General features: G+C 39.2%; 1 protein-coding gene across 2 annotated transcripts in view; it reads right to left on the bottom strand.

Annotated features, from left to right (window-relative positions):
- Positions 1–3931: 3931 nt before the first annotated feature.
- Positions 3932–15241, bottom strand: part of LOC114655349 (cholinergic receptor, nicotinic, alpha 1 (muscle)) — a 156799-nt gene continuing 145489 nt past the window's right edge. For both annotated transcript variants that reach the window (XM_028806259.2, XM_051930668.1), the window contains exons 9-10: positions 12928–13167; positions 3932–4083 (exon numbers count right to left, since the gene is read on the bottom strand). In XM_028806259.2, coding sequence (XP_028662092.1) covers positions 3952–4083; positions 12928–13167 — 372 coding nt within the window. In that variant the 3' untranslated portion in view covers positions 3932–3951. The remainder of the gene's footprint in view (positions 4084–12927; positions 13168–15241) is intronic.

Here is a 15241-nt window from a genome sequence, read left to right as displayed (position 1 = left end):
CTTTTCAATAATTTCTTTCTTTACTTCGATTTCAATTTTCTGCAAAACTTTCTTCTCACCACTCTTCACTTGCTTAGAAGCCATGGTTAACTGCAAAAGCACACGAAATACTGTAGAGCACAAAGAGTTCACAGGTAAAGCACGCATGTCTGACTGAGAACAATGAACAGGGAGAGGCTGAACACGTGCTTAAATACAGTAATTGGCGCGTACGAACCGGAAGGGAAATGAAATAGAGCACAAAGAGTTCACAGCGAAAGCACGCACGCACGTACAAACACGCATGTCTGACTGAGAACAATGCAACACGTGCGGAAATCATCGGCGCGCACAAACCGAAAGGGAAACTGGCTTGTTTGTATACCGAGTGTGTGGTCGTGAACCAATGCAAAAGTTTGGCAAACTTTTTGGTTGTAAACCGATTTGTATGTGTACAAGGTTCCACTGTATACTGAAATGCATACATTTTACAGTGAAACACACTCACTACAGCATACACCAATCAGCCATGACATCTAAACCACCTGCCTAATATTGTGTAGGTTCCCCTCATGTAGTCCAAGCAGCTCAGACCCGTCAAGCCATGGACTCCACAAAACCTCTGAAGGTGTCCTGTGGTATCTTCACCAAGACGTTAGTGCCATATGCTTTCATGCTTCATGGATCAGACTTGTTTTTTTTAGCACATCGCACAGATGCTCAGTCAGATTGAGATCTGAGGAATATGGAGGCCAAGTCAACACCTTGAACGCTTTGCCCCGTTCCATTCCTGAACAGTGTGGTAGGGAGCATTATCCTGCTGAAAGAGGCCACTACCATCAGGGAATGCCACTGTCTTTAAGTACTGTAGGTGGTACGTGTCAAAGCAACACCCACATGAATGCCAGATCCAGGTTTTCCCAGCAGAACACTGCCCAGAGCAGCACACTGCCTCCATACCGTTGCCTTCTTCCCAAAGTGCATCCTGCTGCCACCTCTTCACCACATAAACAACACACACGCATCTGCTCATCCACATAATCTCAAAGAAAATGGGATTCACCAGACCAGGCCACTTTCTTTCATTGTTCGGCAATACAGTTCTGACACTCAAGTGCTCATTGTAAGCTCTTTCGACAGTGGACAGGGGTCAGCATGTGCACTCTGAGTGGTCTGTGGCTACATAGTCTGATGTCTGTCTGTCTGCTTTTCACGACTGAACTACTTAACAGATTTAGATCAGGTTTTTTTCTATAATTTGCATGAACATTCCGGTTGATTTTGTGACTTCTCTCATTTCGCTATGTATCAGAGTTCACTTGCCGTACCGATTTATTAGTGCGAATCTGAGAAACACGCAGCAGGCTGAGGGGAAGGGGCCCCCCTCACTCACTCGCCAGCTTTAGGGCGTGTTCCTTAACTCCACTTAGCGAGCGAACGAGAGAACAATTGAATTCAACTTTGTTTGATATTTAGAATAAAGTGTTACTTACTTAGGTCTTGATGAGTTTGAGTCTGGATATTCTCTTAAGTGTATGCCACATTACAAAACAATACAATTTATTTTTGTATAGCCCAAAATCACACAAGAAATGCCGCAATGGGCTTTAACAGGCCCTGCCTCTTGACAGCCCCCCAGCCTTGACTCTCTAAGAAGTCAGGGAAAAACTCCCAAAAAAACCTTGTAAGGAAAAATGGGAGAAACCTTGAGAAAGGCAGTTCAAAGAGAGACCTCTTTCCAGGTAGGTTGGGTGTGCAGTGGGTGTCAAAAAGAAGGGGGGTCAATACAATACAATACAATACAATACATTGAAAAGAGATTGCAATTCAGATTTTGGATTGTGATTTTGTGTTAAAAGGATTGTGATATGATTTTTTTGAATGGTCACCCACCCCTAATTTGACTAATGAAGTTTTCAAATTTATGTAGGATTCATTAACCCTTTGGCGGGCTACTTGGAAAGAGGTACAGGAGTCCCCTGGTATACAGTATATACATTTCAGTATGCAGTGCATGCAATTCAGTATACAGTGTATGCTTTATTGTGTTGTAAATTTCATTTTAAATGGATAAATGACCATTTTTGCCCATTAATCTACACTCAATAACCCATCATGACAAAATGAAGACATGTTTACAGAAAGGTTTGCAAATTTATTAAAATCAAAAACTGAAATCTCTACTTCATACAGGTATTCAGACCTTAATTTGTAGCCCCTTTGGCAGCAGTTCCCGCTTTGAACCTTGTTGGGCAAGTCATTACAAACTTTGCATACCTGGATTAAGGCAGGTGATCCCATCCTTCCTGGCAGATTCTCTCAAGCTCCATTAGATTGGATGAGAAGTGTGTGCAATCTGCCATCTTCAGGTCTCTCCACACAGGTTCCATGGGATTTAAGTCTGGGCCACTCAAGGACAGTCAGAGACCTGTCCCACTGCTGCTCCACCATTGTAATGGCTATATGGTTGTAATGTAAACCATTGCCCCTGTCCGAGGCTGCATACAGGTTTTCTTCCAGGATCTCTGTATTTGGCTGTATTCATCCTTATCTCAACTCTGACTAGGTCTCCCTGAGGCTGAACTCCCATAGCTTGATTTTGCCACTACCATGCTTCACAGTAGGAATGGTACTATGCTGGTGATAAGAAGTGTCTGGTCTTCACCAGACATAGTGCTTGGAGTTCTGTCCAAAACATTTCATTTTCATAGTCTAGTCAACCAGAGAATCTTTTTCATCCTGCTCTTAGAATACTTTAAATGCTGTTTGACAAACTCCACTCTACAATAAACAACTGGCTGATGGAGTGCTGTTGAGATGTTTGTCCTTCTATCTGGCTCTGCCATCTTAGCAGAGGACTTCTGAAGCTCTTGACCCAAGTGGTCAAGGCCATTCTTGCCTCATTACTCAGGTTGACTTGATTGCCAACTCTGAGGATAATAATAATAATAAAATACTTTATTTATATAGCGTCTTTGCTATGCTGGTCCTCATTATTCCAAACTTCCTCCATTTCGCGATTATTGAAGCCACTGTGTCCCAGAGAACACTCAAAAGCTTTAGAAATGGTTTGATACCCGTGAACTGATCTGTGCCTCACCACAATTTGATTGCAGAGGTCTACAGAGAGTTCCTCAGGCTTCATGGCTCGGTTATTGCTCTGACATGCAGTGTGAATTGTGGCACTGTAAACGGACGAATCAGTCAGTCTGTCGAAGAGAAGTAGAACTGTATTCTCCTTTAGATGTTATATACAACAAACAACAATATATTCAGTATCATACAAAAACAATACCTTAAAAAATGGATATCAAAAACATTACATGTTATATTTCACAATAGTTGCTCCAACTGTCTGCTGTTTTTCAATGTATAAGATAAATCACTAATTTAGTTAAAATGGTTCATGCTGCCCTCTTCCTTACAGAATGGCAGTATTAATGTGGCACTGGTGGAGCTCACTCATGTAATTTTAGAAAATATTGTATTATATAAAACCTTCATTTGTCATCATTGCTACCTTCTGTAAGTAGTACATTCTAAATTCTGGAACCCATGGAGAATACAATCAGACACACTGCTCTCATCTTTTGTAGGCGATAATTTAAAATTTGATGAAAATTGTGATTTTCATAAAAGAGGAAAGGCTGTAAATTGGCTCTGAGGAAGAGAATAAACTCATCCTAATATAACCAAATATTAGAAACAGGGGGGTAAGTAATTAAGTTTAAATATCAGCGCTACTACACTAGGATTCCCCATTGTAAACAGAACTGACAGATAACCTCTGTGCTGGTACATTATTCTCAGACTCTTTTGTAATAATATTGTACTTTATTTAATATCAGCATATTATTTTGAAAGTTTGGCTTTCCAAGCTTTTCAAAACTTTACAATAATCCAGCAATGTGCAGTTTAACACCAGGAAACAAAGGGAATCAGGGAACCCCCCCACCAGCCAAAAGAAACTCTTTATTCTTGCATATTCAGCTCAATGATGCGCCCAGCAAAGACGCCCAATGTGCCGATGATACAAACAAGCATGAAGACACAAAGCAAGATGTGATCAATGACCATTGCCACAAACTTCCACTCTTCAGCTGCCTGTAGGAGAAGAAACAGAATTTTAAGACAATATCATTAAAAAAAATTTTTTTTTAAAAACTACCGGCATAGACATCCATTCATTGATTCATCGCCTGTACTGGTCCACTTCATGGCTGTGGTGTTAAGTGGAGTCTATCCAAACCACACTGGGCAAATGTCATAAACAAGAAGCCAATTCAAGAGCTTATTACCTGAAGCTTACTGAGTAATTTACAGGGCAAGTCAAATTTACGTTAACACTAATGGTACTACTATGTATATACTTATATCCAATTTTTGTGCCACATATGGTACATATGTTGAACATGATGGCGAACAGGTTGAGACATTCCTGTAAATCATCTTGCACATATGAAGTATGTTTTGTGAATAAATTGTTTCTGCCATTCAAATGTTAACATAATTTTGACTCACCCTGTATATATCTTGCAATGGTCAAAATGACCGCATCACTACGTGGCAAAACAACAGCAAACAGCATTTAGAGAGGCACTGAGGTCTAGAAGATAAAGTGTGCGTTAAAACACTGCAACCATATTCAGGTATGGCATGTCTGGCATTTCCAGTTAGATAGTAATATTAGCTTACTTAGACATGCAGTGAGATGCTGGGTGCTTTGCAGCCTTGTCCATGATTTTGCTGGAGCCACGTCAGTGTCATTTAGCACACATACTGTTTCAGGTACACTGAAGACTGAAAATGACATCTCCTTCGGCTCTTCTATAACAATTGGCCTCCCTTTCCTTTTAAATGCGTGTGATGGCACAGCTTTTAGTCAATAATACATCCATTATCTGAACCTGGCTTATCCAGGGCAGGGTCCCAGGTGAGCCAGAGCCTATACAGGTAGTCGTTGACTGACAACCATATTTGGATCTGACGGACTGGTCGTAAGTCAATCTGGATGTAAGACAGACAGGTATATGTATTCAAACCTGACCATATGTACAGTACTTTACAGTAAGTCCCTTGTTTGTTTTATATCCTTTTTTATCATCATTCTTTGCACATTGCGTAGATTTTGTATCATTTTTTTGTAAACTATTTTTTTATTATTTTGTTTGATTATTACTGTTGCCTGCATGGGTCCGAACCTTTAACAGCTTCACAAATCCTTTCTTTGTCTGTGTTATGTTACGTCATCATGAGTGAGGAGCCTCTCCCAGTGTTCATTGTGTTAACTGTGAGAGGAGGAATTCTAGCAGTACAGTTTAAGAACTCGTATGTTTTGTGTTTTAACATTTCAGCCTGTTAATAGTAAATATTAACAGATAAAGGATTTCAACATAGTTTCACTACCTCTGTGTGGCGGTTCACAACAGAGAAGCTTTGGAGGTTAACCTGATCCAAAGCCAGGACACAGCAGTACATTGTGTGCGGTGAACACTGATTATAGTGGGATAACTTAAAGTCCCGTGCGATCGCATTATCTTTCTTTAGTCCCTCATACTGCTTGATCACCTTAATTTTCGTGTCAAGATCAATTGCCTTTTTTTCCTGTAATTGTAACATAGTTGAATACCGCTGCAGGTAATAAAACTGAGATCAAGATGAATGAGTCATGGCATACGGCGCTGGCGCGGCGAAAAAAGTTGTTTGCACATGAGATGCGGTAGCGGACATAAGTCGAATGGTCATAAGACACATAGGACATAAAATGTCAACTACCTGTACCAGAAATCATTGAGTGCGTAGCGGACATAAGTCGAATGGTCATAAGACACATAGGACTTAAATTGTCAACTACCTGTACCAGAAATCATTGAGTGCGTAGCGGACATAAGTCGAGTGGTCATAAGACACATAGGACATAAATTGTCAACTACCTGTACAAGAAATCATTGAGTGCAACGCAGGAACAACACCAGTTTGACTTCATATTTTGCCGCTCAATTTTTAAGGACGTGGCTGGCATTTTTTTTACCACAATGTTAAAGTGTTTACATGTGCCTCAATAACCCAATTATTCATAGAAACCTAATTTCTAAAATGCCATTTAAACCCATAATTCTGATTAAAGAAAACGGGTTATTGGTCTTTGAGAAACCGGAGGTACATTTCTCTGTGAATAATCTGATTATGTGGCCACGTATACCCATAACCAGGTTGCTGTTAAGGATTTTATAATCTGTGCAGGCCCGTAGTACTCTGTCAGGCTACGCACATATTTACTACGCATGTTCTTTCAAGCAGCCGTGGGGAGAATTGTCCACAAAATACATTGCTAGAGGAAAATGTTTGGGCGATCACATTATTCATTCTCTTGGCTGAAATATTCTGTCTCAGTATTTCAGAAATTGCTAAATTTATCTGGATGAGGTGAACGTACAGAGCTAAACTCTGCAACACAATCTCCAGAGCAGTTGGGTAACAGAATAAAAGTAATGCGCGTTATATAGTCTGATTACTTTTTAAAGTAACAAGTAAACTAACACATATCTTACTGAAGTAAAAATACCTGGGTTATTATTATCGCAGAAGCACTGGGTGTAAGGCAAGAAGCACACATACTGGTATGCTGGTTCTTTGCAGGGTTCAGTCACACAGCCAAGCAGAAAAGAGTTTGCAGTGTGTAATCTGGTAACAGAAACTTAAAAATAAAGCATCAATTTGACTAAAAAAGAAAATTATCATAGGCGTCTTGCTTATTTTCGGATTCATGGTGGCCAATTATGACTTTTTTTTTGTGCAGTTTAATGACAATTATGTTTTGCAAAGGAAAACTCCAGAAGATCACTTTCACATATAAATGCAGATTATTAAGAAACCAGTTTTCTGACTTAACTGGGTTTATTCACCATAACCTGATTATGTGTGTGTGTGTGTGTAAATGCACTGATTGAGTGCAACACTATTGTCATAACTGACAGTGACAGACACCACAAACAGCCAGCGGTAACCATGTTGTTCACTTTTACTACTAGCCCAGTGATTTTGTTGAATGCCAAAGTATGATCTGGTTTTACAGAAAGGTTTTACCTTTGTAACAGGTTTTATGTTTAAAATGTTTATAACACACATTTCTCAGCTCACACACAACACATATTTATGTTTAACAGGTGTCTTCAGAGGAGACTATTTCCATCATGATCCCAGGCCTTCTGTCCCTTGGATAAGGTTAATAAGTGCACTGTAACCCTTTGTGGTTTAAAACCCTAACCCTACTCTGAGTTACACCTTCAAAAGGCCGGGGACTGCGTTAGAATTTTTCAAACTGAGTGAATCATCCCAAGTATCTATCTATCTATCTATCTATCTATCTATCTATCTATCTATCTATCTATCTATCTATCTATCTATCTATCTATCTATCTATCTATCTATCTATCTATCTATCTATCTATCTATCTATCTATCTATCTATCTATCTATCTATCCTCTTTCAAGCCAAATTCACTGAGGGTTGTCACATATACTTTATATGTCTGGCTCTGTGAGATTAGGTAGATATCAACTCTGGAGGTGCCAAAACTATTCACTCTTCTGCATACAAGAGTAAAGTGGTCTACTGTGCAAAGATTTAAAGTAGTGAATAGCAGAGATTATTTCAGGGTGTTTTAAAAGTAAAAGAATCAAAGAGGTTTAACCCTAGAAAAGACAAATGATATGCAACCAGAATGAAAACGTGAACTCATTATCACTAAAGCAGGCTCAAAGTCAAATATAAAACTTCAAAAACTGTAAAGAAGTTGCTAGAGAAACTAGTTTTCCTAGTCCTTCCATCATCAAACCTAAACATGTGACTCGGTCTTAAATTAGCGGCTGCCACAAACACATGATCACACCCTATGGCATCGTTTTTCTGTCGGTGTGGCTGGCATTTCATCCGACTCTGCTCCTTTGACATGTGGAGCGCCACAGGGCTCCGTTCTTAGACCTGTACCTTTCTCTTTATACAGTGTGGCGCATGAAAAACTGAACCATCTCCAAATCCAAGGTCAACGTATGTTTCTTAGCCCATACACGAAACAAGCAATGGGGCCCCATTCTTTTTGCAGTTTGCAACTGACCCAGTCTTAGGCCATTTCTTCACCAACTCATGAATACTGCTTTTTGTTGGTAGGTTTACACCAGAAAACTCCACTATTCCAATCCTCTGTTGCAGAGAATACATCTTCCGGATCTCTTTCACTCACGTCTGTACCCACTGGCACACATCTACCTTACTAATGCACAGTTGGGGCTGCTGCCCCCCGTTGCGACAATGAGGCTCTGTGATCGCAACGGCACCCACCTGTATAATAGCTCGAGCCAGCCAGTCGGAGACGGTTCGGTTTTTCGTGTGCCACCCTTTATATTCTTCCCCTATCAAAGATTCTTAACTCTTTGAAGGATATCTCATATCATCTCTATGCAAATGATTTAACAGCTTTACTTTTCATTTAAACCTAACCAAATTAATACTTTGGTCACGTTGGTTGATTGTCTGTCTCAGGTTAACGGCTGGCTCAGTAGTAATTACCTGCAGTTGAATTCAGGAAAGACTGAGGTACAAATTGTTGCTCCTCTTGTTCTTCATTCTGAGATTAGCTTAAAATTATCTTCTATCTCTCCCGTTATCATATCGAGTTTATGTAACCTTGGGGTTATTTTTGACCAGTCCATGATGGTTGATGCATACGTGAGATCAGTCAGCTGCTCGTGTTTCTTTCATTTAAGAAATCTTTCTAAAATAAGAAATGCTGTTTCAAAGTCAAAATTGGAGATGCTTGTTCATTCTTTTATTTCCTCACTACTTGATTACTGTAATGCTCTCTATACGGGTTTGAGCAAGTCTTCTCTCTCACGTCTGCAGTTAATCCAAAATGCAGCCGCCAGGCTCCTAACTCGTGATCTTATCACTCCCATTCTGCACACACTACACTGGCTCCCAGTTATAGAATTCATTTTAAAGTTTTGGCACTTACTTTCAGAGCTTTGCATGGACAAGATCCTGAGTACCTAACCAGTCTGCTGAAACACTATACAGCTTGTCGGACTCTTAGATTTGGGCAACAGGGCCTCTTCTAGTTGTCCCATGCACTTGGCTAAAAACCCGTGGGGATTGGGCCTTTCAGTCCGTGGCACAGAGACTATGGAATATCCTATCTGATGGTCTACGTGCAGCTGAGTGTGTTGATTCATTTAAAAAACACTGAAAACGTTTCCTTTTAAACAGGCGTTTAATCAGCGCTGAGTAGTTCCTGTTTGCTTATTTACTATTTTTATTTTACTATTTTTATTGGTTTGGCTTATGTTTTGTTTTAACTGTTGTATTTGTATTGTATTGCTGTTCAGCGCTCTGTGACCTATTGTCTGTGAAGGGTGCTACATAAATAAACTACTACTACTACAAGAAATTGAAATTTAGAGCCTATCGTGGTATTGTCCTGATCTCTTTCACTATGGAAATCCTTAACCTACCATGCTCCTAAATTCTCTGCTCTCACTTGCAAAGAAAATACTTCTTGAGATCCACTGTCTCATTAGACCATCCTAACAGACTAACAATATGATATTTGAAGGCCAATACCCCAGCATGACAAAGTGAAAATACAACTTTAGAAATTTTTGAAAATTTATTAAAAATAAATAACTGAAATATCCCACTGACACAAGTGTTCAGAGGCTTTACTCAGTACTTCATTGGAGCCCCTTTGGCAGCCATTCCAGCCTGGAGTGTTCTTGGGTCTGATGTGACAAGCCTCACACACCTAGATTTGTGGATTTTCTGCCATTATTCTCTACCAATCCTATCAGCTGTTTTCAGGTCTCTCCAGTGATATTTGATTGGGTTTAAGTTGAAGCTCTGGCTGGGCAACTCAAAGACATTCACAGAGTTGTCCCTAAGCCTCTCCTGTGTCATCTCTGCTTTGTGTCCTATTGGAAGGTGAACGTTTAGCCCAGAACATTCTTTGTAGGTTTTCATTAAGGATATCTCTGTACTTTGCTCTGTTCATCTTTTCCTCGACCCTGACTTGGGGACGTGCGATCAGGGGAGGCACAGCCTCTCCTGTCATCATGAAAAGTAAAAAAAATAATAATGATAACATAAAATAAATTTGTCCACTAGTCTGTGCTATAAATTTGTTTTGTGTATGATTCCAATAATTTTCATAATTTTTATAGTCAAAATTCGCTGAATTTGCGCAATTCCTGTTCAGATATGGGGGAGAAACACGAGGTGCAGCAGCAACGAGCCACACCTCACCTCGGACTGCACTCTCCCTTACACACTGGGTTGATGCATGCAATTGGCACGTGCCCGTTGCTGCCTCCCTGCATGTCGCCAATATAATGTTTGCAGACATGTTTATTATACACCCCGTCTTTCCACAGTCCGGCTAATATCTTTAATGAATGTGTGTGACATATTTATTCTTGCTGATCGGACATAAAACCGCAGTGAATAGGCACAAGGTGAGGCAGACAGTACCATGCCACCCTGAAGGGGGCGCATGTGAGCCCAACAGGTGCTCACTGCTGTTGTTCTTCCACGCAGAGGCATCTATAAGTTAGCGATATCAGAAAGTCAAGGGCACTGCAGCGGTCCGTTTTATTTTAGTTTTTTGTTCTGACTGACTGCCAAAATGGACGATTAAGACTTTTAACACTAAAGGAAAATAAGGAGGACTTTTACAAGAAAGTGACAGATATTTCCGTGGAGAAGGATAGGCACATGGACTTCATTTACAAATAAAAGTAAGACCATAAACGGTTTTTAATTTCATAAAAAATGGAATCAGACTAAGAAAAAAAATCCAATATTTAAAAAATAAATTTTGACCTTAAATAAAATATTCTTGTTTTTCTTGTTATCCTTTTGTTGAACAGTCTGCATTAAAATTGATTAAAGCATCAGAATTAAAAGCTTTTAAAAAGGATAGGCACATGGACTTCATTTACAAATAAAAGTAAGACCATAAACGGTTTTTAATTTCATAAAAAATGGAATCAGACTAAGAAAAAAAATCCAATATTTAAAAAATAAATTTTGACCTTAAATAAAATATTCTTGTTTTTCTTGTTATCCTTTTGTTGAACAGTCTGTATTAAAATTGATTAAAGCATCAGAATTAAAAGCTTTTAAAAACAACTAAATATTTCAATTAAGGCCCAAATTGATATCCGTTTTTTATGTACAGCACTTTATACTTTTATTTGTATTGAATGAGTATGAAGTGTGGAATTGCAACAGCAAATTTAGAACACATGGAGGGTGCAGAACAAATGCACTCTCTCCGCTCTCTCTCGCCACTATAAATGTAACGTTCTTTCTCAGCCAAAAATATACCTTACCTCTGTGTGTGTGTGTAAAGAATGCTGATGAGATATGAAAAATAACCAGTAGTCAATGTGCATGCCGCCAGTTGAATAGTCAATAAGCTACTCTTTTGGTTTCATATATTTGTAACTCTGACTCTGAAGGAGTACATGCCTCACCAGCCATGAACCTCACCGCACGTCACTGCCCTGACTAGTCTCCCTGTCCCTGATGCTGCCACCAACATGCTTCGCCACTGGAATGGTACTGTACAGGTAATGAGCAGTGTCTGGCTTTCTCCAGATGTGATGCTAATTTTGGTTTCCTCAGACCAGAGAATCTTGATTCTTGCAGTCTATGAGTTCTTAAGGTACCTTTTTAAAAATTCCTAGCAGGACTCCATGCGTCTTTCACTAAACAGACTTCTCTCTGGCGGTTCTGCCAAAAAGCCCAAAACAGTGGAGTGTTACAGTTATGGTTTCTTCCATCAGCACACAGGCTCTCTCAAGTTCAGGCAGATTGACTACCGGCTTCTTGGTCACCTCTCTTACCAAGGCCCTTTTCCCACAACTGCTCATTTGACCGAGCGGCCAGCTCTAGGAAGAGTTGTGATTGTCCCAGACTTCTTCCTTTTACGAATTATGGAGGCGACTGTCCTCTTGTGAATCTTTAATGCTGCAGGAAGTGTTTTGTAGCTTTTCCCATATCTGTACATTGACACAATTCTGCCTCTAAGCTCTGCAGGGAACTCCTTCAACCTCATGGCTTTGTTTTTACCCAACTGTGGGACCTTCTATTGACAGGTTGTGTGCCTTTCCCAATCACATCCATTCAACTGACCTGTGGGACTACATGTCAGACTCCAAACAAGGTATAGAAACACCTCAAGGAGGATCAACAGAATATGATACACCTGATCCAGATTTAAAGTGTCGTAGCAAATGCTGTGAACACTTGTGTCAAGGTGATGTTTCAGGTTTTTTTTATTTTTTTGTTTTTAATAGATTTGCAAAAATTCCTAAAATCCTACTTTGACTTTGTCATTCTGGGGTATTGAGTTGTGCTTGATGAGGGAAAAAAATTAATTTAAAAATTTTAGCATAAGGCTTCACTTTAATAAAATGTGAAAAAAGTGAAGGGGTCTGAAGACTTTCTGAATCCCCCGTATTTATACATGTGTTTAAAGCAGATATCCTGACAACTTCAAGGAAGATATGTGAGAATGATGCAGCTATTTATTTAACACAAAATCAATAAACATATTTGTTTTCTCATTTTTCAATTTCTTTATGTTCATTAACAAATTATTGAAATTGAACTCACTTGTCATCTTATACATCCATGATTTTTGGGAATCAAGATTTGTGCATTTTATAATCAAGATAAATCATTTTGGTTATCATGCTATACATTTAGAACAACACGCTGTTAAGGGCAAGCTGGATTCATCTCACCTGAACGGCTTAGATAAACGTTTGTTAGTGCGGTGGAGGTACATTTTAGTGACGTGCACAAAAGCCTGTTTTTAATTTAAAAACTTAGAAAGTATAAACATGCAAATAACTGAAAAAAGACAAGGGGATAGGGATAATACTTACATTGTTGGACTCCTGGTCAGACTTCATTGTCTCCGCGATGTACTTGACACCTTCAATGGCACTTTTCACATCAGGGTTTTTGGTTATTGGTGACTGGAAAGTAACTGAGGCAGGACTGGGCTTCCCGGAAATATCAGAGATGTCAATATCCTTCGTGAAAATGTGCTTATCCTGTTTGTCTCTGGAAGGCCGCTTCATTGTGGAGAAGAACATAATGTTTGGAATGGTATCGATAAAAATCTGTAAAATAGAAAAGTAAAAACAACAAAATGTTTGAATCTTTCTAGCAGCCTGCTCTTCCTAACACTTTATGCCACAGTTTTTCTGCAGGTTTGTTGCATGAAGGGGTGCAGTTGGGAACATGTGACAAGGCGATTTATAAACGTGAATGAGAGGAAGAACTGGAGGTATAATGACACAGAGTCCCGAGTTGAAGTTCTTACTCAGTCCCTGTTCTCCCCATGTCTGCACAATACTCCATTTTTCCTCTAAAATCCCAATGATGTGAGTTTTAAGCTAATTGGTGGCTGTAAATTGGCCATTCATGTGCTCTGTGATAGACAGATGACCCACCCAGGCTTGGTTTCAGTCATAGACACCTAACTTTCAAAAGTGGCTGTTAAGCTCGGCAAGCAGGCATCAACTTTTGTTTGCCCAGAACTGAAAAAATGGTTGCCACTTTTAATAGCCTATATTTTGAGTAATTCAGATGCTATGGAATTATATGTCAGCTCGTTTTGCCTGCTACTTTACAGAGTGGTATCACTTAAGACATCAGAATTCCATCTCTGTGTTCACCCATTCTTTGTGTCGTGAGGTTTGTTCAAACATAGCCTATGAAGATTGGGGATGTTTAATCTAATTTATTGAGCGATTGTTGAAAAAATGTTTTCACAGCTAAAACACTTTGTAATCAGCAGTTAAAGCTTAAATTGCAAAATAGCTATTTTCAAAAGACTTACAGAATACATCCTTCATTAACTTAAAAGTTCACAAAGTAAGATTTGATCCTGCAATTCATTTTGTAATCTTGATTTCTTGTAATAGTCAGCACCAGCAAATGAAAATGAACTGCAGAAACAAGCCTAAACTACCAGCGTTGGCTTTAGTAAGCCATCCATGAACCCAACAAAATGAAAATGTTTTCCTACTTTTGGCATAAATCCCTACAATAGTGCAGTGTAAGCAACGGCACAGGGCTTTCTTACAGGCTGCAATAAATATTCACTTAAATACAGTATTTTGAACAAAGTACATTACTGTATATACTCGCAGATAACTTCTTCTGCGGATAAGTCAGGGCTTAACTTTACCGTATAATTTCCTATTTTATAATATCAGTCGTATAAGTTGAATGTGGAAAACTCACGCTATTGGTCCAAGACATTACGATATGCTAACGCCCACCTGAGAGAGTAACCACGGAGCACACGGCCTTTTTTCTAAGTGGGTGCGGCAATGCGCCATATCAGCGCGTGCTCTTAACCCCCACCTCTATTGTGCCTATGTGATCACACAGTAATACCTGAACTATTCCAAAGCGACGTTTGCACTGTTTTGTGTTTTTTGTATCTCACACCCTCATACACCTTTATCGTAAGAGCATCCCTTATCTACGATGGGGCGTTCTATCAGAAGAAAATATGAAGCTGGTTTTAAATTAAATGTCGTTGAAGTGGCGAAAGAAATTGGTAACTGTGCTGCTGCAACAAAATTCAATGTGTCTGAGAAACTGGTGTGAGATTGGAGGAGGCAAGAAGATGTAAAAAAAAAAAAAAAATTAAGTGTCATATTTTTGAACGGGCATATAAGTCGTGGTCTGATTTTTTGGGTTTCAAGACTTGACTTATATGTGAGTATATACAGTAAATAAATAAATATATATAGTCACAAAAGTAATTAAATAAATTATAAACTGTAATCATAACACCGAAGACATGCATGTTAGATGAATTCATGGTTTTACAATGTCCAGTGTGAATCTGTGTATACAGGAGCCCAGTAGTAAAATGGTGTCTGGTCTTGGGACAGTTCTGCTTGCACCTGAAGTTGTATTCATGTACTGTCAAGAGTTTTCTGGGGTTACAATTTGTGACACTTCATGTGTCATAGATTTGTGACGGTTACAATGTCTTTGTTGATTTCATGAAAATAAAAGAATCACATTTGTTGCTCTGTCTTCACTATTTGCTCTATTTCATGAAAATATAAAGCAAAGCAAACACATTAAGCATGTATCATAATGCTGCTGTACAACATGACCACATGGCCCTTCCAGCTGAACTGGTTATTTTTATATCAAGACTAGCCGTCC

This window comes from Erpetoichthys calabaricus, chromosome 8 (genome assembly GCF_900747795.2).
Source record: "Erpetoichthys calabaricus chromosome 8, fErpCal1.3, whole genome shotgun sequence".
NCBI lineage: Eukaryota > Metazoa > Chordata > Cladistia > Polypteriformes > Polypteridae > Erpetoichthys > Erpetoichthys calabaricus.
The sequence above is the reverse complement of the archived record's forward strand: the minus strand, read 5'-3'. Positions and strand labels throughout refer to the sequence as shown.